Source organism: Polyodon spathula, chromosome 19, assembly GCF_017654505.1.
Source record: "Polyodon spathula isolate WHYD16114869_AA chromosome 19, ASM1765450v1, whole genome shotgun sequence".
Lineage (NCBI taxonomy): Eukaryota > Metazoa > Chordata > Actinopteri > Acipenseriformes > Polyodontidae > Polyodon > Polyodon spathula.
The window spans coordinates 17,509,168-17,536,038 of NC_054552.1; the positions used below are offsets into that span (position 1 = coordinate 17,509,168).

The 26,871-nt window shown below is 40.5% G+C and overlaps 1 protein-coding gene across 3 annotated transcripts; it reads left to right on the top strand.

Moving 5' to 3' along the window:
• The first annotated feature begins 243 nt into the window (after nucleotides 1-243).
• LOC121294682 (pyruvate kinase PKM) lies at nucleotides 244-26,313 on the top strand. Of its 3 annotated transcripts, none has more exons than XM_041218663.1 (11): nucleotides 244-345; nucleotides 11,063-11,244; nucleotides 12,994-13,085; nucleotides 15,699-15,830; nucleotides 18,193-18,379; nucleotides 18,571-18,841; nucleotides 18,922-19,072; nucleotides 19,320-19,472; nucleotides 22,875-23,041; nucleotides 24,191-24,372; nucleotides 24,787-26,313. In XM_041218663.1, the coding sequence occupies exons 2-11, from the start codon at nucleotides 11,082-11,084 to the stop codon at nucleotides 24,891-24,893; spliced, it is 1,605 nt and encodes a 534-aa protein (XP_041074597.1). In that variant the 5' UTR covers nucleotides 244-345; nucleotides 11,063-11,081; the 3' UTR covers nucleotides 24,894-26,313. The 3 variants fall into 3 exon arrangements, with proteins under 3 accessions (XP_041074597.1, XP_041074598.1, XP_041074599.1); XM_041218664.1 differs by having other exon boundaries at nucleotides 265-331; XM_041218665.1 differs by lacking the exon at nucleotides 244-345 and adding an exon at nucleotides 346-359.
• The last annotated feature ends 558 nt before the right edge of the window (nucleotides 26,314-26,871 follow it).

Here is a 26,871-nt window from a genome sequence, read left to right on the forward strand (position 1 = left end):
AGTGGCAGTCAGAGTGCTTTGATTGGCTGACTGAAGACCGCAACGCAGTCCCTGCAGTGGATCCTTCCTCTATTGAAAATAACCTATATATTTAAATTTCCGATGACTTTTTTTCTTCTTAGCCCAATTCCCTAATCTTTTCATTATTAGTGTGTCTGTAAAAATAGAGTGCGTGAAAGGTAATGCCAGAGGTTGCAGTTTCTAGTGGTCTGAGTGTGCGGATTCATTCATATCTGTGAAACTGAAAAGTAGATCCGGTAGCACTGGTAGGTCATCTTGAGCCGGTTGTCGAAGCAGCTCTTCAGTCCACAGCAGAACTCGGCGGGTAAAGGTTGGTATTGAAAGGTTGGTATTGAAAGGTTGAAGGTGTTGTGTAGCATTCTGGTGATGAATAAAACGTAGATATATAAAAGACGCTACCAACTAGGGAGCGACTACCAGAATATTTCTGTAGTGTGATTAAAAAGGAAAAGTTTGAGTGTGGTAGGGATAATAACGTTTAACTTGTTTTGAAATTATTTGGTTTATTCATTCGTACTGTTAAGCATCATAGTACTGAATGTTATTATAGTAACGGTTGTTATCCTGCGTAAAATTCGTTATTTTACGTCCTCTGTGTGTGCGCACAATTACATCTCGAGTCATTATTTTAAATCACGTATTACCTATTGGCTTGCCTATTCTGCTAAGCAATTACAGTTTCTGAGGTTTGTTACAAAAATGACAAGCATTGCCATGTATCCTTCAATAAACGCAGTGTACCTCTGAAACCTACAGTGCGTCACTGGCGCCGGTGATGTGAGATGCCCGGTATGGCCCTTTTTCCGGCACAGTGGGGACGGTTGTTCTGTGCAGCACGTTTAGTTATGAAGGCCATGGCAGTGATTGGCAGCTTGTGCTAGCTATACAGAGACGATTGGAGGTGCTTTTATCTGTAGATGTTTAAGTTCCTCTGCCAGACCAACCGACTACCAGTCCATATTTCAGTTCAGCTATGTTCTCACTACCCCTAACGAAACATATGTGCTTTGGAATAAAACATTTTTGTATACCGTATCTATATTAGTACAGTACTGTTCAGGTCACAAACAAAATACCGGAAATGTAATTGATAACTGCAATCTTACTAAATGTTTAACTTTAATTCTCCCACTGCCCTACCTAATTTTAGAAGCCACAGCTGAATTAGCTACAGGCAGCAAAGCGTTCAAGATGGCACCACAACAATATATAGCTTTGATCCCAGTATAATCTAGCTCTCCTACCCAATTATGTGGTAGTTTGAGGGCTAGTTTATTTAGCTTGGTTCAGTGCGTGTCTAGTAGGACGATTGCGGTAATTAATGACCCGGCATGCCGGTAATTGCACTGCAGTGATCTAGGACTTGTTGATTTTGTTCTTTAAGAATTTTGACTAGCCTTTGAAGAAGGGATTGGGAACTCTCATGTTGTCTTGTCATTAATACGCACAGCAGAGCTATGTAGGAATCGGGCGTTTTGATTTCCTGAGGTCCTATTTTTGATTTGTAATGCCTCAAGCTTTGTCAGCGGTTGCTTTTCTGTACTGAATGATCCAAACTCTCGGGGTATATTATGTGTACTTCTGTTGACTTCCAAGGGTAGGATTTTTCATGTAATGGTTTCTCTCCAAAACGACAGCCCTTTTTTAAAAAAAAAAAAAAAAAAAAAAAAAAAAAAAACCCTGAATGTATTAATTTAAAACGGAAAAGCGTGTAATTGCTCATCAGTAAGAGACCTGATTTGCAGTGCAGTCGGTTTGGATTAGGATACGATTCATCCACCGTCTCTGGGTAGAGATTGAATGTACTCTAGCATCGAAGGATAGGCTGTCGATTTATTCTCGGGCTCTCTTCTGACAGTTAAATTGATTGCTACCAGTACACTACAAAAATACCTTGGTGTGGAGGACAGGGGAGGGGGTCTTGAGAAATAATTTTAGAAATGATATTGTAACAAACTTAAAATCGCATTAAGCAATATTACCTGATACTGGGGTAGCAAATCAAGACTTTTAAACATCCATGGGAAGAGTTTATGCTTTTCAACTGCTGTGACATTAACCCTGTGGAGAGGTCAAGTTCATATTTTCAGTAACAACTCCTCTGGTCAGTTGACTACAGTTGAGATAGTGACTTAATCTTGCATTGTTTTATAAACACTTGTGTTGGTGCCCTTGATATTACAGTAACTTGTGCCTGACGAGGCATGTGACCTTTTTAGTTTTCTGTGGAAAGTCAGTTCAGTTTGAGTTGCTGATCTAGCCTCTGATACACCAGTGAATTGTATTTTGTATTGAAGTGAGTAATGTGGTAGGTAACTGAGTGAGTGTTCGGGAAATATAGGGTAAGGGGGCTGTGGTTGCATTTTCACTTTGATCAGCCCCCCCCTCCTTCAGTTTTACTGAAGTGACATTACTCAGTGTGATTAAGACTTTCTGTGCTTGATTGGGAGTTGGTATGTGTCAGGGATTTCTTTTTTTTGTGGTCTTGCCAGGAATGCGGTGTGCCTGACTCATTTACTTCCCTTCACCGTTGATCAGTAGTGTTCCTGTTGCAGTAATGTCTTGTACATTCTGAAAGCACAGCACATCCTGTTAACAAGGCATTTGGTCCTGTTTATGAACAGTTTGCTTTACTGTAGCATCCAAGCCTTTAAACCCTTACCCAGCACCCAGACTCTAATTTGCTGGTATCCAACTACAAGTTAGGCCATTTATTGGAAGCTGGTAGGTAACCTCAGGAAGGACTCAATGGATGAAGTGCCCTTCAAGTCACTCTTGACTTTTGGATTGTAGGATTAACTACATAATTCTTTAATGTTCTGAGAATGTAGGCAGACTACAGGATTAGGTTTAACCTGTTAAACCCCCAGCCCTCTACAGGCAATTTCTGCCTGGGGAGCTGTGGCCTTAAATAAGTCACATTATCTTCCAAAGTATATACGACACAGGCATGGTTCAGTGCTTGAATTCAAGGTAACCCCTTGGGCATGAAGGACTAAAACCTCAGATTTGGTAAGTCTTACTCAGTACCATGCTGGAGGGAGATATTCAGAAAAAATACATAAAAAAACTTGTAGCACATGAAAAAGAGACATTTTTTTTTTTTCCAGTGCTTCCACGACGTGTCTGCTGCATTGGGCAGAAATTTGAAACTGATTGAACAAAGCTATTCTCATTCTACATGAGTTTTTACAAAGCTAGGCCCAAGGGTCCCTGAACCTCTCCAAAAATTAATATTGTGTAAATCTTTATGGCCAGTCATACACCAGTTTCTTGAGCAAGTTCTAAAGGGTGTTACCTTCTGGCACATCACATGCTATATACTGCCACATGAATTTGATTTTGTAATTTTTTTTTTTTTTTTTTAATCCAATATTTCATTCAAAAGGTGACTTTTTTGGAGAACTTTTGGGTGCCTGAAATGTATCCATGATGATTATGCATGACAAATACACTCAATTCATATGCCACAACTGTCGGGCACATTGCTCTCGCATAACTGTTTTGTGAAGGAGAATGTGGCTACTGAGATTTTTTTTTTTGTAACTTGAATTTTCAGTACCTGACTATTTTTGTTACCCACTTGCTTGGAAGTATGTAAATGTCAAGAAGCAAAATGAGATTTCTTTTTTTCAAAATAAACTGTTTACTTCAAATCAAATTTTCTTTTTCAAACAGTGAATAAAACTGAACAAAACCCTAGAAAACACAAACTGTATAAAATGAGCAAAATAACTATTTACATCCCTAAAGTGTTCAATGTTAATAATAATAATAAATGTAGTGTGGATCCATTATACTTACAAATCCTGAAGAGGATCCAGTCCATCTTCAAATGCTGCTTCACACATCGAATCAGCGCTCTCCAACCCAGAAAGATGATCATTTTCAATGTCGCTTTCACTCCTATCCATCTCCTCAAACTTCTAAAAGACAATCTATTTTTTTGGGGGGGATGCTTTCAAACACTGCTTGACATTTAATTCGATTTACAAATTTTACAATTTGAAAAATGATCAGAAAATGGTAAGAAACCTTATCTGCGGTGCGTAATGCTGCATTCTCCTTGCAGTAAAGGTTGCTGTGTTTGTTTTGTGCACATCGATTTACTCTTCAATGGAGTAGGCTACAATTAAAGTATCTTGCTTTTGTAATACAGATTTCAATGCAATGTATAATTGCAGTACCTTGTTCTGCCTGCGGGACAGGGTGGCGTAAGAGGTTAAGGATAAGGTGAGAGGATTTATCCCTAGTGCTGTGAAGGCGGCATATTGCCTTTTCAGGGTAGATGGAGACCGTAAGGCACTGGCCTGCCCTCGCTGTGTCTGAGAAATCTGGAGAGCTTGGGTTGCTAGGTAAAGGACAGGCAATGAAACAAATGCTCTGCATCTGGAGGAAATCCAGCTGTCAGATGTGCGTTTTAGGATGTGATCGTGTGCACGAGATTAAGAAGCCTTGACTGAGGCCTGCGATGCATGCAGCCTGTTGCCTAGAAGTACTACAGGGAATGCATTTTGTTATGTATAGGTTAGAAATATGGGGGCGGGGGGGGCAACACTAATGTAAAAATATATAAACAAATATTTAAAGGCATTGTTGGACTAACTGACCTTAAAGGAATTGTTCCTCCAAGACAAGCTCCTTGTGATTTAGAATGTGAAGTCAGGGAGGTTGCCAGGGGCACTTTCAGTGCAGGTGCTGACAGTCTCCAAAGGGAACACTTGCTGCGTGGATTGTAGTGATGGTGAATAATGAAAGACTTTGCCTGGGAAGCTGTAATTATCATATGCATTGTAAAGAGATACATGCATTTTTAATAATGCATGTGTACCATGTCACAACTGAAACAGTACAATCTTTGTACTACTCCTTCCAGGATTTATGGGAAAGAAAAGTAACTGAGAAAGGTGTGATCAAGATTATAGTAATTTCAAAGTCTGAACTACCTTTGTCTTTGAAAAACTCTGCCATCTTTTGGTTTTGATACAGCATTGTTGGAAAACATGGATTGAGAATTGATTAGGGGTTTGCTACGCATGTGGACTAGCAGAGCTATACTGGTGTTTTCTGAAAAGAGACTAATATTGCAGATAGCAGACTGTTTGGTTCAAATTGCTTGTACTGCAGGCATTATTGATTAGATCAAGGGATGGAAATAAGACTACCGAACAGCTGTTTGAGCTGTTCCTGGTTTTGCTAACAAAGCACATTTGAGCTTGTTACCTATACACACTGTTTAATCAAGCTTGTAGTTAAACCTGGAATGGGTGAAACTGCTATGCAGTAAGTCTAATTTCCGTCCATGCTATCAGTCTCTAGGTAAACGATCCTCTCCTGAAACATTTATTAAACTAGTTGGTCAAAGGAGTGAAAAAGCATCCTTTGTGTGGGGTGCTGGTGGGCTGCTTGAGGTGATTTAAGGTTTGCTAACATGCTATGCAATCCTGCTCCTGTGTGTTTATCAGTATTTGCATCAGGTTTGTGAATTCCCCCAGGATTCTGGCTGGCTGTGTTTGTATGAATAAAGATGGTGAGTCTGCAGTGAGATGTGAGTCTGCTCACATACTGTACTGCTTAGTCACTGCCCACAGCTTGCGCTGCAGTAATCTCTACAGCCTAGGAGACCACTGGAAGACAGCCCCGTCTGAGCCCACATCGTGTGCTTTTTATCTACCAATAGGGCACCCAACATGACATGTACCATGCATATGTCCAAGTTGTTTGTTAAATTGGTATCCATAGAACAAGCACCTATAATGTAAATACCGTCATTATTTTACCAGTAGTGCCAAATGTGTTGTGTTTTAAATGTTTGAAACTTTTTGTAGTAACAACAAAAAAAGAAACCAGTGCATGTTTAGGCATAAGTACATTAGAGGTGCTGTTCTGAAGCTTCAACCCTGGGACCCTTATTCTGATGCACAATATTGAATGTGATGCTGGTGTACAATTTAAGGGCAGTCTAATGCAGTGGGGTGTGACAGCCAGCACGTTTTTCCAGAAATGGAAGTGCTCATGCAGTGCTTGGTCAGGAAGGAGTTGTGTAATTCTAGGTAATCCTGTGCTGCATTCAGGCCACCTGTGAGTGCTTTAACCTTCAGAGACTGATTAGCTGCCAGGTGCATTTATACCTGACACCTGTTTGCAGTCTACACAAACCTTTCTTTGCCAGTTGTATGATTCTGGGACGGTTCTTAGTTATGAAAAACTCAGCTGCTAGTGTATGTTTTACAAGTCATTCAGAAGCAACTTCCTCCTGCACAAATGTACTGTAAAACAAGGTGCTCGCCTTTGTGATTAGGAAGTAGAGATACTTGCAACCAACCTGTGAATGCTGTGGGTATTTTTTGCTAGCAGTTGCACACAGTACAGCTGGGTTCTTCGGAGTAAGTCCTATTCTTGACTGTTTTCCAGGATTCTTATTTCAATTGCCCTTCATGTGCATGTGGTTAATAGGGACTTTGTGCATTTACTAGGGGTGGGTTAGAGTACTCCTAAATAGAGTACCAATTTATTACTTGAAAAAATGTAAATATCTCCATGAATGTAAGTTCAATATATTGTAGAAATCCAGTCAGTTCAGATCTTCAAGACTTTGTTTTGTCTCTTTTTCTTGTGGTCCTGTGCCTTTTTACATTTATTATTCCAGGGAGGCACCATACCACGGAGTAGTGGTCCGCTCTCTTCCAGAGATGCCAAGTGCTACGATTTTACGTATTTTACAAATACGGTGCTACGACCAAGCGTTTGATACTACGAAAAAATATGTATAAAAAAAATATACATGAGTGTAGCCTATAAATATACATACAGTTTCAACAGGCTACCATGTGTGTGTTCTTGTCTATTTTTATATGTACATATTAATATTTTCACTGGCATTGTACTTAACGTTCTAAAAGCAGAAAAGCGGTGAGCCGGGTTGCTTAGCAACCGATGTAGGGAATCGGAGAAACTGCCGCACAGTTGCCTTAAACAATTGTTCAGGTTTCATCACCTGCCAGATATAAGAAATGTCCTACTCTCCTCCATCTGAAAAGTCTACTATCCTGCCAGAAATAGGCAGGAATTGCACTACAGAATGGCCTTCTATTAAAACAAGTAAAATCGCTGATTCATGCCTGCTGCGAGTATTGCCGGACTGACTTCTTGGTGAAACCCGGTGGACGTCATGATTGTATCGTTTATGTAGGTGCAAAAAAGCATCAGCAATTTGCAAAATCTGTTGGAAATCATAAATCTGTGCATGAATTTGTGGTGAATACAGGTGATAATGCAGTGATAAAGGCAGACGCACTTTTTGCAAACTTTATTGTTTAGCACAATCTTCCAATTGCTGTTTCGGCTCATATCAGTCCACTTTGCAAAGCAGCATTTCATGACTCAAACATAGCCAGCAAGTACGGATCAGGCCGCACAATAAAACACTGCCATAAACCACTTATTAATTAGAATCAGTTGTTCTTGATAATACTACCATAGCAGTCAATCAATTGTTTAAATCATTATTTTCATTTATTCAACAAAAGTTTAACTTATGGTTGTTTACTAACTGTTGCTGAATTTGTGTTGCTTATATAATTTATTAGTACATTGTGTATTTTTGAAATGTAAGCATTAACCAAACTACTAAATATGTATTTGAATGATTGTCAGTGTCCTGCTTTTTTTTTTTTTAAATCTGTTCTATGTATTTTATTCATTTATCCAAGTATAACATTCCAGTCAGTTCTAACAATATGAACAATTGCATTTTACATGCTGTAGTAAATATGCTTAATTTAAGGACTGTTGGCTAAATTTTATTCATTTATCCAAGTATAACATTCCAGTCAGTTCTCTGCCATCCTCAGGGTGAGCTTCAGTTAAACTCACGGGACTCTGTGGACATTAAATGATTAAATGACTGACTGTCAGACGAAGGTCTTGCTTCCCTCGCCAGGTAATTTTATTTTTTTTTTTTTTTTTACTGGTCAGGTACTACTATTTTCCACTTTCAGAACTTGGCATCTCTGCTGTTCTGTGTGTGAGGGGACTGATGGAGTCGCAGCCTGTGTGTGGAATAGAGAAAGTGAGCACGTTTTTAGGATGGAGGAAGGAGTTATTGTTTTTTGTGGTGTGGTCCTGACCCAAACACGTACCCTGTTAAAGTAGTTTTGTTAGCCCCTGATTCCTATCTCAGTCTCCTGCTTGAGCCTCAAGACTAGGGGCTGTTAAAATATTGTATTCATGTATACCACCTTAACATGGAAGTCACTCTGCCAGTTTGAGGTTTTCAAATTTTAAATTACTACTGTGTGTCTGAAAGTTGTCCGTTTTATGACATTTCCTAAATACATGTGTTAAATACCCTGATGGCGTTTGAAAGGCAGGACCACAAAAATAAGGAAGTTCTAAGCCCGCCCACCTAGAAATCCCAAAGCTGTCATTTTGACTTTTTTGCAATATGTGTTTTTTGTGTTTGAAAATGTATAATTATATGCATGCTTTTCCAGTTCTCTGCTGGACCTGGCAGCTATCAATTCCTTTGTTTTGTACAAGGAATGTACTGTGGGAAAATATCAGCAGGAGAGCACTACATTACTTGGAATTTCCATCCTTGGCATTTACCCAATGTTTGTCTGTGGATGGTTGGACTCATGTTTCTTTTTGTTCCAAACTTTCAAATATATATTTAATTGCCTACTAATGTTCCAGTGTTGGCCCAGCAGTGAAGGAATTAATTCACAGTACCTCCTAAGAAAACTGTTCACTACTTTCGGTGTTTAATTATTTGTTATATTAACATCTTGGCCGTGTTCCCTTCAGCCCCGACTTAAGAGAACTGACTACCCTCTGGCATTCATTCTCCACACAATGAAGTCTGAAAATGCTGTCTTTAGATCTTTGTATTGAAGAAATGATTTACTGGTATGATGGTTATGCAAGTTTAAATTCCACAGAGGAGCTTGTGGAATAAAGTTATCTTGATAGACTATCAATTATTTAGACCCATTGCTTCATCGAGGGCTATAAAGTATAATTTGTTCCTAGTGGTAACCCTGGTGTTTAATTGGCACTGAAGTAAATTGCCCTTTTTGCTGTTTGAAAGAAAGGAGTGTCACGTACCTTTTTGATAAATGTATTCAAACATTGAGCAACTTTGTAGTTTTAATTCCATTACTGCTTTTCTATTCAGCTTTTCCACTTCCCCTCCCGTTTCTCATTTAGCCTTGAAAGACTAAAGCCAGCGAGCAGTGGAAATTTTACTCTTATGTAATTCATGCCATCTGCAGTGAAGTTTGCCATGATATCTGGTATACAGTCCTATGTAGTAATACATTAGCTTGCTTTCTCTCATCCATTTTCTCAACCTCCTTTTTCTGTCAACATCCCTTCTGTTTTCTTTTTTTTTGGTAATGCACATTAGTGTTTCCTTAGCTTATACAGATTACCATGAAGGCAATAGAAGCTGATTAAGGTGCAGCTCTGTATCTGGTGTCGTAAATGTGTTGCGTAATAACGAGGAGGGCTTAGTCATGTCTGTGCGAGAAAGGTAGCTGTCTGGGTTAGGGCCTACTGCATTGCAGACACTTCCTCTTAGGGGCAGAGCTACAGCTTCTTCCTCCTTTGTCTCATGTACTGCCACAGGAACTGGTAGTGTGTGTTTTTATGTATGAGCTTCTCATCTCCATATTTTAACATCTCCAACTGACCTGAAAAAGTCTCTTAAGTAGAGGTAAGGTACATTGTAAAGACCTTGATGGAAACCTGAAACTACTGTGACTTCCAAGACATGCAGTTCAGCTGTAAAACTAGAGGGGTTATGGTGAGCTCTTTTTAGATCTGTATCCTGAGAAACCAGGTTTCCCAGATAAATTCAAACTCATGTGAGCGTTTTTAGTCCTATATGTAATTTCTATTGCTAGCAAGGCTCTTAAATACATGTCCGACACAGCACAGCTTTGCTTTTGCTTGTAAGTGTATGCAGAAATATGCACTTTGATCGAGCTGAAAGTATGAGAAATTAAGCTGACAAACTATGAAAATAATAAACCACTGCTGACTTGTGCATAAAAGCACATATTCATACATAACTAATATAATCATTGGTGTGTAGCCTAGACTTCCTAAAGTTGGCACACCCTGGGCCACATAATTAGACCTCTGCAGAGTTGCTGCTTATGTTTAATAGGCTTGTTGATTTGATGGAGTCAGTAGGCAGGTCTGGTTTAGTACAGTCCAGCATCGACCTCAGTGAATGAATGTAGTGGATGGCAGATGAAAAATTGAACACTTTCTATTTTAATATAAAGCAACCTGTGATCAGTGCTCACTCGACAGTGCATTTAATCGTCTGTTCTCGTCAAACAGATTGATTGGTAATGTGAGGTCTGAGTGCATCTCTGGAAACCAATGACATCTGTCCTGCCTAAACTGCTGCTGGCATGGTAGCCTTAATGGCCTAGGAATAGATTGTTGAAAAGGACCAAAAGGACCAAATCTTCATTCAGCAATTGGAAGCAACCCTTTTCAGTTCCTGTGTCGGGTTAGACGCCACCAGGATATGGAAGAGAAATCTCTATTTATCCCCCCCCCCCCCCCCCCCCCCCTCAGTGTTAAATTGTTAGTTGGTTGAGACAGTAATGTAAGTTTAATGGTCCATGACTAACCTTTCTGAAGTTAGCTTAATTCGGGTGGCTGAATTTAAATCTGTCAGCCCAGCGCAGTTTGTAGTACATTGTCTCAGTCCTTCGACATGCAGCAGTGGTTCTGTGAAGTAAATAAACTTTTGTGATGCACACACTGGCAGAAGTGCTGAGAACCCAAATCTGTCATCCCACAATTGGTATATGGGATGTAGCTCCCAATGTAGCTTCTTTCGCGGTTACTTTGTGGAAATGTATGAATGTTTTTTGTTTGCTGAATTTCCTTCAAAAATCAACCTTTCAGTGTTAAACTGTGTGTAATGAGATCCACAGATCTGAACTCTAACAATGACAGTTGCTGGACTGAGGCTGTTGAGCTAACCTTCTCTTTCATCCCCCATTCTGAATTGCAGGATAGACCCAATAGTGACCATGTCCTCATCAAAGACTCATTCCCAAGAGATGGGCAGTGCCTTTATCCAGACCCAGCAGCTCAATGCTTCAATGGCTGACACCTTCCTGGAGCACCTGTGTCTGCTGGACATAGACTCTGAACCAACCACCGCCCGCAACACCGGCATCATCTGCACGATCGGTGAGTGCTGCCCAGCGTTCCCTCCAAGGCTAAAATGCGTGCATTTTTCGCAGTAACTGGCAAGAACTTCCGCACTCAGTTTACTACCTTTCGCAAGTTATTACAATAAAATAAATCTGATTTATCTATGAGGATGGTGCTGTAGTATTTAGTTTTGCTGTAAATTCACATGATCAGGTAAAATTCAGTACTATTAAATATCACAATGCCAGTCGTAAACACGTAGAGAAAGAAAGCAAATAAGACTGCAACAATGGCAAAGCACTGCATTCTATGCTGAAAAACTAAGACCTAAGATACTGCGCTCAAGGAGGAGCTTTCCCGAAGTAAGCCAAGTTAATTGCGTATTTCATTATAGTTTAGTTTTTCTTCCCACGCTACCTGCCTTTAACGAAGCTATAATTAAAAAATTAAACCATGGCCGTTTTAATTGAATTATTTCGGACGATTTAATGAGCTGAACTTTTTCTAGCTATACAATCCTTAAAGGAAATTGATCACTTTACTGTGTAAAGAATGTAGTCACTATACATTGTTTTCATCCATCTGTCTGGAGACACGCCTCTTTAAATATTGCAAATAACACTGCAGAATTAGGAAAGAAACAGCATTTACATTAAGTGCTTTACTTACTATTACTACAAGAAGAGTCTGATTTTTGGGGGTGGGAGGGATAAAAAAAAAAAAAAAAATTGTGGTAATGTTTATTAAGCTTACTTTAACTACCAACATTATTTATGTTCAAATGCCATGTTTAATACGTTAATTGGGAACAAATTGAATTCGCCATTTTTTGTGGAACAGAATTGTGTTCCCAAGAATGAATCAATAATAGCCTAAAAGATGGTTACAATTGAAGGCAGTGCAGATGTTGGCAATTTTATGCAGGCCACCAGTTAAGCATGCAGTCTGTATCTATAACAACTGACAGCTGCATAGGCACGGGATGATTCAGAACCAGAGGCAGAGCCACAGTAAATGTCTTGTTTAAATTGAGTAAATTGTAAAGTTGTTTAGATACTTGTTTTGGAATATTCTTTCAAAATTGTATAATGCAACAAATATATTTAGGGTTAATGCATGGCTGAAGTTCTCACTGATAACTGTACCCTTTCTCAGTCAAAACGGCAAGTTTCTGTATCTAAAGCTTAAAGGGAATACTGGTGCTGCCTGGGGACCACAACTGACCATGGGTTTCACCTCAACCAGGGACTAACATTTAAAAAAAAAAAAAAAAAAATTCAAAATGCACATAAAACAAGTGCTGCTAATTTTAGCACAACTATTGAATAGTTTTTATATCCATCCTCACAGTGAATAACTGCTTAGAGAAAGTTCTATATGTTATGTATCTACATTTTATGTTGTGATGAGGATATGTTGTAGACCATTTTGCAGCAGTATAAAAATACAACAAATTACATAGATATAGCCTGGTCTGTACAAACACACTATGTAATATTGCACTTGTAAGACTTTCTTTAAGTTCTTAGATTTCTCTTTTAATAAAGCTGACTTTGGATTTGCTACTGAAATACAAACTCCATATTCCAGGACTCATGACAGTGCAGTTAAAATATATAAATACTTTAAAGACTGAAGCTCTAAATTCACACAAGTTTCCTGAAAAGCAAATGCAATTTTTGGTCTTCATTTTTCATATTATACCAGTGGTGTTTTTGATGCATTATTTAAATGGTACAGTTCATGTTGGTGCTGACTTTTCTTTGCCCCTGATTGTGCGTGTAGGGCCGGTCTCCCGTTCTGTGGAGACTCTGAAGGAGATGATCAAGGCTGGAATGAATGTGGCTCGACTCAACTTCTCTCACGGCACTCACGAGGTGGGTCTGATTCTTGGGGACCCAAGAAAGTAACTGATTTAGGGCCTTTTCACCTGTATACCTCTAGTGGAGTCATTCTCCCTGTGTTGGGCCCCGGTTAAAATCCTTCTGAGATGGGGGGGAGGGGTTCCTTGAACCCAGACCTTTGGCAATGCTGTGTTAGCGGGTCCCCTCCAGCAGATCTGACCCTTTGTCATGGCTGGGATGTAACCTTTTTGTTTTGACTTCTGGTCTGTTATCTGAAAGGTTGTCTGTAAGGAAATAGGTCTAGTCCCTGTTGCCCTTGGTCCATCTCGCCTCAACCATGAGGAACTCAAACACAGGAGTCTTTGGTTATACCGTTAATAGCAGAGATACCATGACAAATTGCCAACCTACATTTGCTGCACTATAAACTCTTATAGTCTTATATAGTGGAGGCTACAAGTGTCTAATGGCTTCTTGTTAAGGTTGTTTTTTGCTTGCTTTAAAAACTATGGAAAGCAAAGGTGATATGTCTCTTGTAAAATTGTTTTGAACTTTTGTAGATCATTCACTGATCACCTGTAGATAGCTTTGCCAGTTTGGTTAATTTGACAGAATATTATAATGCCTGTTTTGCCTATGGTATTCAAACTAGCTTGTACTGAAACCAAACGTCTGCATGAGTTCCTGACATTTCAGGAGTAGAGGGCAAGATGGTGGCTGCATGTTCTCAAAAGGGCAGTGGAAACACAATCTCTCTGACTTACCAGTCGAAGTACACTTACGTTTCCCACTACTACAGCTTTCCATATGTAGCACTAGCTGGTTCAGTTGCCATTGATTGCAAGCATTCAAACATGGTACCTAGAGGTCAGACTGAAGCCATCTCTTCTGACTTGTAGATTTAGAGTGTAATTCTAGAAATTAGCTGTTCTCTTCACCAGAGATAAAACAGTATAAACTGTTAAGATTAGCTTCCTCCTACAATGTGAGTTACACAATACAAGGCTAAAACTCGCTGTCATTATCAACCCTGCAGGATGTTTTAAACCACACTGTCATTTCCCTGCAAGCACTTAATGTAACGCATGACAAATGCTGTTTGGACTCGGATTGTGAGTTGGAAGGGTATTTTTTGTAAGACATTTATCATTGGGCTAGCAGCTAGCTAGAGTATAATCTGGGCAGTGGACTGAGTCCCATACAGAAACTGCAGGATTAATCCCTCTTCCTTCTATAGATGCCCTGATCTGCTTCAGCAGTTTCAATACCGGTGGCATGATTTCTAAATGAGCATTTAAAAAATATGAATGAATGTGTTTGAGAGCCATTGGTTTTAATGAATATCTACACCAGTTTAAGTAGTCTTACTTGTGTGTCTGAATACCGGTTTCATAAATTGTGAGGACTGAATAAGCCTGGCCCAGTCTATACTGCAGTAGAGCTCTGTTTTGTTCCACTGTTACCTGGTTCTGTCATTGTTGCAGTTCAGTGTATGTTAGTCTTGCTTTGTGCTGGGAGCTACTGTTCATCTTTATTTGTGTAAATGTAGTTGTCTTACTGGTGGGAATGTTCAAAAAGAGTGAACAGGTTTTAGCAGTGGCAAGTTGCCAGGTTATCCAGTCCTCCAGCATTAAGCCTGTCGATCGGGGGCACTGACAAAAGGAATCCTTTTCCAAGTAATTGGCTTAGGCTTTTATTTGTCATGTAGGAGCACTGTAGTTGGGACCTAATGTGAGGAAATGTGGTGTTTTATACAATGACTATCCCAACATCCTTGTTTGTAATATCATTTAGTAAAGTGCACTGCAGTTTTATTTAGACTTTTCAATGGGACTTTCTGGAGATTGCATATGCTGTCCCTGGACTTTGGGTACAGATTAAGGATTGTAACATCACAGAAGGATTTTATATTTAAACTCTGCTTTACAAGTGCTGCATGTGAACGGCTCTGCCAGTAGTTTGTCGTCTGAACAAAGTATACAACGCATTGCTTGTCTATTGAACCCCGCTTCAGCAGCGATTGAATACCCAAAGACTGTCCCTTTTTAACTAACTTGGTCAGTAAGCTACCCATTTCATTAGAAAGTATGACAGTGCCCTCCGTTTTCATTTTTGTGGGTAAGGGTTGTACGAGAGGCATTGCAGTAGTGGTTTGAGGAGTTACTGACCCTGTATCTTCCAAACCGCACTCTGAGATCACAGGATGCTGCTGGTTATTCCTAGGGTCAACAAAAGCAACATGAGAGGTATAGCTTTTTCTTGTAGAGCTCCTAAATTTATGGAATGCCTTGCCTTAGTTTTGTCAGGGAAGCTAGGACCCTTGGGTTAAGTAGACTAAAAACGTACTGTTATATAATTGCTTTCTTATCTTGGGTTTTAATGTAAACTTTAATGCTGCTTTTTGTATTGTGTATACTGTTATTTAAATGGTCTGACTTGGGCAATTGTATGTGACATGCTATACAAATGTATTTTGGGTTTTTTCCCCTGCTATCTACTATACAGTGCTTTGTGATACTTTTGTATAAAGTGCTATATAAATAAAGCAGGGATTTTTGTTCTTGCAATAAAGCACCAATGCACCACTTTCATAAGGAGTAGGGGTGTATTTGAATGTTATAGTAACACGGTTGTCCTCTCTTGCAGTACCATGAAGGAACCATCAAGAATGTGCGTGAAGCCACTGAGAGCTTTGCTGCTAACCCCATCCTCTACAGACCAGTGGCTGTGGCACTGGACACAAAGGGACCGGAAATCAGAACTGGACTCATCAAGGGGGTGAGTACTGATGCTGCATTATTGAACCAAACTAAATGAGTGAACTATTTGATTTCAGGTTGATTTAGCAAGCTACTGAGAGCTCTCTGCAGTGCTATGCTGTTCTAGTATATCATACTCCACCAGCTATCTGCTACCAACAACAATTAACGATACATTAATTCTGTACATTCTGTAGTTGCTGGTTAGCTTTGATTATCTGTGAAATTAGCACGATTTCAAGTGGACTACAGAACTGTAAAACCAGGATGTGCACATGAAAGTAATTACTGTTTAGAACGGAATTCATCGGTTATTAGGGATGAAACGACTTTTCGATAGTATATTTCGTGATTACGAATATTCGTGAATCTTATAGTTAACATTTTTAAATTATTCGATAATTGTAGAAAACGACTTGCTAAACGTGGCTGGAAGCAGAACAGATACTTCTCTCCAAATATGTGTAAAATCATCGGTGGGTAGCAGGGCTGGTGCGATTTAAATCAAATCTATTTTTCGTTTCGATTCCATTCCTCTTATGCAGTACATGGATGTAAATACTGGATAATCGATTAAATAATAATAAAATTGTTAGTTTGTCAATGAAACTGCGCTGAACAGCCCTGCCTTGCTATTTACAGTATTTCTGCCACATACAAGCAGTGGGCGTGCCTTTTCCTGTTCGTGATAACTAGCATCTGATTTTACTGCTCCCATCCTACCAGCGAATCATCATCAGTTTTGAAAATTCTTTGTTAGTATGCCCCTCTATTCACTATGCAAAAAAAAAAAAACGCACCACCCTGTCTCCAGAGCAGGACGACAGGCATATATTCCTGGCAAACAGTCTAAATTATGCACATTTAAAAAAATAAATAAGATAGTGCATTGTTTGCTGCTTTGGAGTTCCAAAATGAACTGTTATAGAATGAATATTTAACAGTATTCAATAATGTTAAATAAATAAATCAATCTGTGATGTTAAATGCAATTTGATTAAGGATTAGCTAGCGGGTATGCAATGTGTGGCAAGTAAATTTTATTATGTTTTTTAGTCTGGGATTTCCGCATTGTTTCACAGGATAGTGAAGGTTAGGTGGTACAGTATTAACAAGATGCAGTGCATGATGCTGTCTCTGAATTAAGTTTAGTAAAATCATATCTGGTTTATCTAGCTTACATTCCAAAGTACTGTAATTGGTTTGGATTAAATATTATAGTAACACTCCTGTAGTTTGTTAAATTCCCTTTAGGCTTGTGTTTTTTGTTTTTTTTCTCTTGACGCTACCAAGGTGTAATTGCCCCTCGCATTCAATTGTTGTGCACAATCTTTTACTTGACTACAATATTAAAATAACATCACGGGGAGAGGAATGCACCGAAAAGGTGTGTTGCAATTAGCGAGATTTACTAGAACAGTTTATATTTTGTGTGCCCAATTAATTGCTATTTTGAGGCTTAACCGACAGCCCTAGTCCTATTTTTTGTAATTAAAGTACATAGTGGGGAAATGCAGTACCATAGGGTGTACCTCCAATCCGCAGAATGTAGCAAAAGCGCAACAAAAGCAGGAACATGCCCTTCCGTACTGCTCTATTCCATACTTGCAGGATGTATACTAATACATACTAGGTAATTGAATTATTTTGCAGACTATTTGAAAAAAGAATAGTTAGCAGTATGTGTGTAAAGCAAGTACTTTAAATGTATTGCAAGAAATACAGATGCTTCATATTTTGTAATTGTGTACTGTTTCCTAGTATTTTTTAAATAAAATGTGTAAATAAAGCAGGAGGAAAATCTTTTTGATGGACTATTTTTATGCAACTATTAATGATGGTAATAAGGACAATTTCATGATTATTTTTCTTCTACCTGTGTTTGTAAGCTTTTTTTCATTCTTGCTAGAATCCTGCTCTTAGTCTGTAGCTTTCTTGTGTTGCAGACCATATCCCACATAGACAACTTGTGTTTTTTTTTACTCAGTTAAAAAAAAGTATAAAATAACTGTTACTATCATGGTGATCGGTGTATCGTTGAGAGCCTACTCTTTCATTATTCGTATTGTGGAAATTAATTTGTTTCATCCCTATTGGTTACATTAATTGTATTTTGGTGAAAACTGTGGGAAGGGGGTGGAGGGCTTAGAGTGGTTGTTTATTTTGTGTGCTACTGTATGTCCTGGGGGGGGGGGGGGGGGGGGGGGGGGAGAGTTTTGAGGAGCTTATTTTGCCTCCCTGTATCCACTAATGTTTGAGAGCTGGGATTACAGATGTTAAATGGAAACCCAAATAGTTGGTTCTACGAGAAAGACCTTGTCTGCAAGCTGTGCAGGTGTTTCAAGTTACTGAATGAGTGTGGCATGCTGTCTCCTGCGCAGAGTGGCACAGCAGAGGTGGAGCTGCAGAAGGGCGCTTCTCTGAAGATAACCCTGGATGACAACTTCATGGAGAAATGTGATGAGAACACGCTGTGGGTCGACTACAAAAACCTGACCAAGGTGGTGCAGGCGGGCAGCAAGATCTACATTGATGATGGACTCATCTCCCTTGTGGTGAAGGAGCTAGGTGAGAGGACGGGAGCAGCATTGGAGGAGGGAGAAATTATTGTATCATATTACCTACTGTGGGAGTAGGCGGAGAGGGCAAGAAAGACTTGTAGGTAGAGTTCAGTGATTAGAAGGAGCAGAGGCCCAAGGGGCAGTGTGGCCTAATGAATGCAAAAGACTGGTTTGCTCGCTTTTTTTTTTTTGGTGCAGGGTCTAACTACGTCATGTGTGAGGTAGAGAACGGTGGTAGCCTGGGCAGCAAGAAGGGAGTGAACCTGCCAGGCGCTGCGGTGGACCTGCCTGCTGTCTCTGAGAAAGACATCCAGGACCTGCAGTTTGGAGTGGAGCAGGGGGTAGACATGGTCTTTGCCTCCTTCATCCGCAAGGCTAGTGACGTGCAGGCTGTTAGGAAGGTCCTGGGAGAGAAGGGCAAAAACATAAAGATCATCAGCAAGATTGAGAACCATGAGGGTGTGCGCAGGTGAGGGAGTGGAGCATCAGAGATGGGAGCTAGGGGAGAGGGCTCGGCACGTAGGTAACGCCACTTCCTTTGTTTTACAGGTTTGATGAGATCCTGGAAGCCAGTGATGGCATCATGGTTGCCCGTGGAGATCTTGGAATTGAGATTCCTGCTGAAAAAGTCTTCCTTGCACAGAAAATGATGATTGGTCGTTGCAACAAAGCTGGCAAACCAGTAATCTGTGCCACTCAGGTACCTGCCAACAGAGTGCCATACTGCACCTCATAGAAAAGCTCTCCTAAATTATTTTAATGGATGTTTATCTTCAATGGAAATAAAATTCTGCAAAGCCAATCCTGTGCTATACTTGTGTTTTTATTACTCGGACACCTGACTGGACATAGGGGCCCAAAATATAACCTGTTAATTGTGATAATTTGTTTTGAATAAAAATAATTGCTGTTTGATACCTAGTATCCCTGTCGTTTGTGTTCTCTAGATGTTGGAGAGCATGATTAAAAAACCCCGTCCCACTCGTGCAGAGGCCAGTGACGTGGCCAATGCAGTCCTGGATGGAGCTGACTGCATCATGCTGAGTGGAGAGACAGCCAAGGGAGACTATCCCCTGGAGGCTGTGTGCATGCAACATGCGGTGAGTATGCATTGGTATGGGACGGATGACGACAACACGACTCTCGCCCTAGTTACAGGAAACCCACAGCCTAGTCTCAAGTTGCCTTTGATAAAGGCATCTGCTAAATAAACTAGTAATACAATATCTGAACATTTACACTGTGGATGTGAAAGATCCGTTGGCCCGCTAGGGGAGGGGGCATGCTATATGTCAAAGGTCTTGAGACTAGCCGCCCCCCACCTTGAGTAATTCATAAATATTAATCTCAAGATCCCCTGGTCAGAGTGGTCCTTCCTGGGAATATAGTTGCCTCCTCTGACTGATCACAACCATATCTTTCTGTTTCATACGGAGTGCATGTTTTGAGGAGGGTAACTGTTGCAGAGCAGTGTTGTCTTACTTTCCTTGTACAATTTTTATACCCATATGTATGTGCCTAGTCTGCAATGTGCTGTTCAGAGATGTAAGTGGGGATAGGGGCCAATGCTTTTTATATAAAACAGAAGGCAATCAATATTGCCCCCTGTATTTCCATCCTGTGTGCTGTATAGCTATGTCCTTGTTTTAAATTGAAATGCATATATAAAATGAACAACTTGTAATAAACAATAGCTTGATTTCCTTTTTTAAATTGGTATGAAGGGTTTATATAAATTTACCCACATTGCTGTAATGTAGCAAGTTAATTCTCATGTCGGACACTTTCTCTCCATTTTTAAACTAGCTCAAAGCCACAATTCTGTGGTTATTCTCACCAGCCTGTCCCACTCGTTGAGCATGGTGCTCCAAGCAGCCGTAATGTGGCCCCTCAACCTAGTGGCTCCGCTCAAATATTCGAATCTCTAATCTTCACGAAATTTGCGTATGAAACCCAAATCCCAAAGAATAGAATTTTTTTTTTTTTTCCCCAGCACTTGGATATTTAAGGTGCATCTGTTCTTGCTCTAACCCCTTCTTCCTAACACCAGTCTAATCTACCTCTAATTGTACCTGTGGTTAGATAGTTGTAGATTAGTGGTTCTGTGAAAGCACACATTAATGTCTTGTTCTACAAATGTTACTAGTATTTCTTAATTGCTTTTGCTGCTCTGATTAAGAGGCTGTGGTTCTGCTTTGAAGCATTCACCTTTTCTACAGAAATAACTAATGGCTGTGTATTTAATGTTAGAATTAACACCCCTGTTCTCTAAAGCTAACCTGTCCTGTCCTTGCTGCTTTGACTAAAGCCGGGCTTACACTGCATGAATTTTGCAATCGGGAGACAGAGCCGCTCATTTACAGATTACTCCGATTTCTCACTGTAGATCTGGGATTGCAAGATACACTCACTACAAGAGATATCTTGTCTCGGACTGCGCCTATTTTCACTGCAGAATAGTAGACATTCGGGAGAATCGTGGACTCAAGCGAGGAGGCGATCTCTGTCTGTGCATTTTGCACAGAAAAAAACTGACAAGATCCATTTGGACGTGCAATTGGCTTAAGACATGGCTAGTACAGACTGATGCAAGTTGAGGTGCATCCAAAATAATAAAATCTAATCCTATTAAAGTGCAACACTCGCTCATAGTACAAAATATTTATTCGATTAAGAGATTGGCGTGGGAGATTAGCTGTCAAGCGATCTTCATCAGAATACCAAATTCTGATGAATAATTCAAATACCTTTTAAACTAAATATTTTGTACTAAGAGTGAGTGTTGCGCTTTTGAACAACTAGAATACAACTTAATAGTAGGCTACTACAAGTTTAAGTTTAAATATGCAACAATGTAATCTACTTTCAGTTTCTCGCAGATGCACACCGCTCCTCCTCTAATTTTGAATGAGCATATAGTAGGGGTTTGAAAGGGATATTGAGTACGAGTGACTGTAGAAATTGATTGCCATGAGAGCACACACAGTATTAACAAGTTATAACAATTGTTTGCTTACCAGGTACCTTCAATGAGCGATTTATGATAGGAAATGTCACACATGTCAGAGAGGCACAACCTTTCTCTTCGACATTGTTGTTAGCTTGTCCTATTGGCTGCTAGCAGCATTCGTCAAGAAATCGACCCATAGCCCCTCGCACATTTCACAAATTGCTTTGTCAGGGACTAAAGTTTTCTGACATGTTAGAAATTTGTCGGGATGTTGTGGGAGCTCGCAGAAGCTATTAATGGGGCATCGTAGACCCTCTCACATTTCACCATTTTGTTCCCGACAACGTCATTTTGTCCCAGATTAAGAAATTTAGTTGCAGACTCGTCAGCAAGCAGCAAAAATCGTGCAGTGTAAGCCCGGTATAATCTTCCTGTTTTGAAAATGATAGTTTTCACACTCCTGCTTTTGAATCCCAGTTGTTACCTTCAGAAAATGTTTAGAATGGCAAAGCTCTACTGTATTAAAGCCTAGTGTGAAACTGGAAAAGGAACAGATACTGTAACAAAGTTATGACTTGGTTAATACTGTACATTTAGCCAATTCAAATTATTGACTTTGTGCACAACCAGCCAGCAAAACCACATGCATGTTGGTAATATAAACATGTTTTATTACACTAATTACACTAAATTACTTCTGCACCACTCTTTCCCATCTTCTGTCTGCTCGTTTCCCCTCCGTTCTCTCTCTTCGCTCCCATTCCTTGGCTGCAGATTGCTCGCGAGGCCAAGGCCGAGGCAGCTATTTTTCACCAGCAGGTCTTTCAGGTCCTCCGCCGCATAACTGCGCACTTGAGTGACCAAAACGAGGCTATTGCCATTGGAGCCGTGGAGGCATCCTTTAAGATCTTAGCGTCGGCTTTCATAGTATTGAGCGGGTCTGGCAGGTATGAAGACAGACAGGAGAGGTCCTTGGCTGTCAAACAGATCTTGCCTTCTGCTTCACCTCCAAGCCTTGAACAGTCTACACCATTGCATCACTTTGCTGTAATTTATCAGCAACTGCTATATTCCACAGCATTGCAGGACTGTTTTTAATCCAGACATTGTTTCCACCTAGGAGTGCTAGATAAACATTTAGTTCTGAATTGGTAAATGCATAGCTGAAGTTTGAAAGTGAGTTTCAGTAAAGTGTTGCTGAAGTCTAGGAGGTAAAGTGAAGGCAAGGTGTTTAGTGAGTGTCTTCCTGGAAGTGAGAATAGCTCAGCCTGGTGAGCAAGGAGAGCTTGGGTCTATAGCTGAAGCCCTGAGTAAAGGATTCTTGCAGTGGTATTAATAGATTGTGATGTGGAGGGTTTGTTAAAATGAAAAATGTAGGTACAAAAGCTAACTTCTAATTTGATTAACACCAGATTTGTTTATCTGGTAAATTTCACAGCTATTGGGTCTGCCTGTTTTTTTTTCTTTGCCACATCACAATGTATTAGTTGCTTCTGCAATATTGTGGGTCTGACTCTGTCCCCTCCCTTCTGGGTGGTGCTGTGGCGCTCAGATTGCCCGTGAGGCAGAGGCCGCTATTTTCCACAGGCAGCTGTTTGAGGAGCTCCGGCGCTTGTCCCCCTTGACCCGGGATCCCACTGAGGCTGCCGCCATCGGCGGAGTTGAGTCTTCTTTCAAGTGCTGTGCCAGCGCCATCATCGTGCTCACCAAGACTGGCAGGTAAGGTACAGGCCTGCATGCTGCTAGGTAAGAGCTGCCTTCATGGAGTCCACAAGCAGTCTGCAGCCAGTGTCTCACAAGCTCCTTAACCCTTCGCATTATAATTGATTGGAATGGTGACATAATTGCATACAACACATACAAAGTGACAAAAACCTTTTGACAAATTTGATAATCGACCAACAATGCAGTTTTCTGTTGAGATTCAGCGATCTCGAGTTAAAAACATTACCTGATGGCATACTCAATAGTCTAAAATTTTTGTAAACCCATAAAGAAATTGAAGAAAAAATTTACTGTTGTGAAATATCCATAAGAGAAACTTCAGGAATAACACCCCAATGAAAATGGATTTCACTGAAGCCCCAAGCCAATGGATACTTTTTACACGGTGGAGCATTTCAGTCTATGGTTAAGATTCCTGTATACCATGGAATCAACACACTCACACTGGAAGCATACTAAATCATTTTGCATAACCAAGAATGCTTACTGACCCGAAAGGAAGATGTTCGTTGAATGACAGATCTCTCTCTGTCGGACCTCGTCTGCACAGGATTAAAGGATTTGGTTGCTTACTCGAATTCTGACCAAAAGGAATGTTTTCAATACAGATGTTCAGAAGATGCAAGTCTCGAGGTGGTCGTGCAATGTAAACTTAAGTTCTCGGGTTGATTTTTATGGCAATATAACAGAATGAAAGGGAATTGTCTTGATTTAGGGACTCTCACAGCTGCCTCTCACTGAGTAGACGGTGTGTCAGGAGCCTCCCAGAGCGGCGGAAGCCTGTAGGTGAGGGTGGGTTGTGCCCCAACTGACAATCTTATCTGTGAAAGATAGAAAATGTTTCCTATTTCATATCGGTTTGAGCCATTCCAGGTTTTATACAGAAAGCCAAATCATTCTTCACATGAGAGCTTAAGACAAATGTGTGACTGGGCAGGGCAATGCCAGAATTACAAGTTGGGGGTGACAACAAGATTACTACCTCATTTCCTTCCCTGAGTGATTGTTGGTACTTCAGTGTGTTTCTTGATACATTGGTTATGGGCTGAAAGAGAAGGGTTCTTTGCATGACACTGGACTGTGATTAAGCCACTAAAAGTGAAGCAGAATCCTCTTGGTTTATCTTGATGTATTGCTCTCTAGGTCCGCCCACCTGATCTCCAGGTACCGCCCCCGTGCCCCCATCATTGCTGTGACTCGTCAAGGACAGACTGCTCGCCAGGCCCACCTGTACCGTGGGATCTTCCCTGTGCTGTTCAATGAGCCTGCCCTTGACGTGTGGGCAGATGACGTTGACCTCCGTGTCAACTTTGCCATGGATATCGGTAAGTCTGCAACTAACAACTGATAGATGGATCACCATTTTTAAACACCCTGCAAAGGGGTGCATATGTTTCAGTATGCATCTTAAAAGTTTTATTTGAAGCTGTAGTAATCCAAGCTTTCAACATTTGTCTTCACTCCAACACAACCTTCTCCCACATGTCCCCCCTGCTCTCCTCTTTTTATATAAAAGGAATTGGGTATTCCACTCCCTCAATGCACCTTTTTTGTTCTATTGCATGGCTTCCAGCAGCCTGAAAAGTACCACACATTTTCACAAGAAACTCCTTAACCCATTGCAAATTGCTTCTGACACTCTTACTTTTGCAGTGCTAACCAGGTTGCTAGTTATCTATATACAGTCCCACAGTTGCTCTAACCTGTTTGTTTTTTTTTTTGTTCCTATTTCAACCTAGGCAAGGCTCGTAGATTCTTCAAGTCTGGCGATGTGGTCATCGTGCTGACTGGCTGGCGCCCAGGTTCCGGTTACACCAACACCATGCGTGTTGTCCCCGTGCCCTAAAGAAGGGAACTCCATTCATCCCCAGTCCCCTCTCCTGTCCCTTCGCCCTGCGGCAGCTTTCGAGGCCCCCACTCCTTTCACTTCTTCCTGTCCATCTTGGCACACCTAGGCAATCCTCTTAGTCCTTAGACCAGCTTCCTAATTTCCCCGCACCCCCCTGTCACCAGGGCACTTGTTCTAGCTGCCAGAACCTGTAGTAATTATTAAAGGAATAAACACCATATCGAACACATCAGAAACAATTCATCTGGACATTTTTGTGCAGGCCAGGCAAATCTCTTCTTGCTGTGTGGAACCAGAGTTTACAGAACATGCTGTTCTCTGATACCTGCAAGGAACAGATTAAGTAATTGAGGAATTTTTACATGTAACTGATGTTGGACAAGCACATTGTTAGTTTTGTGGGTCCTGTACCCTAGTTATTCTTGCTGGAAAGATCAAGGGATACGGCCTTGTCTCTTGTATGATTTGTTAAACGTCTGCCCTGCACATTGGAATTATTCTTCTGTCAGAGTTGCCTGGGCCTACCTGCTTTGTAGTTTGTGTCCATCTCGCTATCTTCTGTACTGCGTTTTTAAATTGCTGCACTCCACTCACTGTTACATTCTCCATTTATACTTTTGAGTGTGATTGGAAGGTAACCAATATCTATTTTGTTATACTGGATGGTTGATGGAATGATTGGACTGCACTTTAAAAGGGGAAGAATGAGCCCATTAAGTAGTGAAATAACCTGTGTTTCTGAAAATTGATATTCTGAAGCATACCCTTTGAATCCTGGTCCATGCATTTAGAGTTGCAAGGAAAAAGAAAAGGCGTTATCCACTGGATTGTAAAGCAGGAGTTTCTTGGTCATAGCTTCCATCCACAAGGCATTGGCCTGTCTAAAATACGACCTTGCTGGTCTTGACCTCCCAGTCTTTCTGAGGGTTCAAGAAACCTGCTTATTTGTCATACTGTGGAGACCAGTCTAAGTAGTAGGGGGGGTTTTATATAAACTCAGCCTTCTGCCATTTGCAGTGGAGCTCATGCAAGCCTATTTTAGGGGTGATTTTGAGCTTTTCACAATTGCCCACTATACAATATTAATCTGCTGCTACATTGTGCAAAGCAAATTGAGGATACAATAAAAGTAAATCTGCAATATTAATATGGCTCTTTTTGAAGGTGGTTTACCCCTTGGTGCAGGGCTGGATTTGGCACTTTGAAGGCTGGTCCCCTCCACACTCTGGTCCGCACTCCCTGCTGCTGTAGCTGACTTTGTCAAGTTTTAGTGTGTGCGTGTGTTCCTGAGATGTTCCCCTCTTGCTTTCTGACTTGTGATGGTTTTGAAAAAGTTGTCTATAAAAACAATGCAGAAAATAGTGCCTGGAGTTGTCCTGCACTAATGAATTTACATCAATAAAAGATGAGCACCTGCCATCCTGAGTTTTGTTTTTTTTTTTCTTTGTTTTGCACAGCAACATTTCACATTATAAAATTCTCAAAATTAGTGTAATGTTCTTTACCATTTGTATTGTGATGGAATATTTTTGGTGCTCGTGATTTAAATTTTATTTTAAGATGTACAAATTTAGAATAAAGGGCTGCCTGTGCGGATGAAGACATGGAACCGGTTTAAATTGCAGCATAAGAGGGGTTTAGTTACCAGGAGTCAGCAGTAATGAAACATCTACAAAATAGGAGGATGGGAAGGTTACAGGGAAAAACATGACTTCAAAAGTTGATACACAACGCTTGTATTGGAGAAGAGCCTTGGAAATGCCACTTCTTGAAAGCAGCTCTGTCCATGCATGTCTGCAGCACCTGCTTCAGAGGTGGAATAAAGGAAAGACTCTTGGGATCACCGGACACTGCCCACCCACCCAAACGGTTTTAAAATTTTAGTATGATTGAGACAACAATGTGAAAAATGGGCTTGCTAAAAGATGAATAGTTTTATTGGAAGGGTCAAACATGAAGTGTGGGGAGGGGGGGT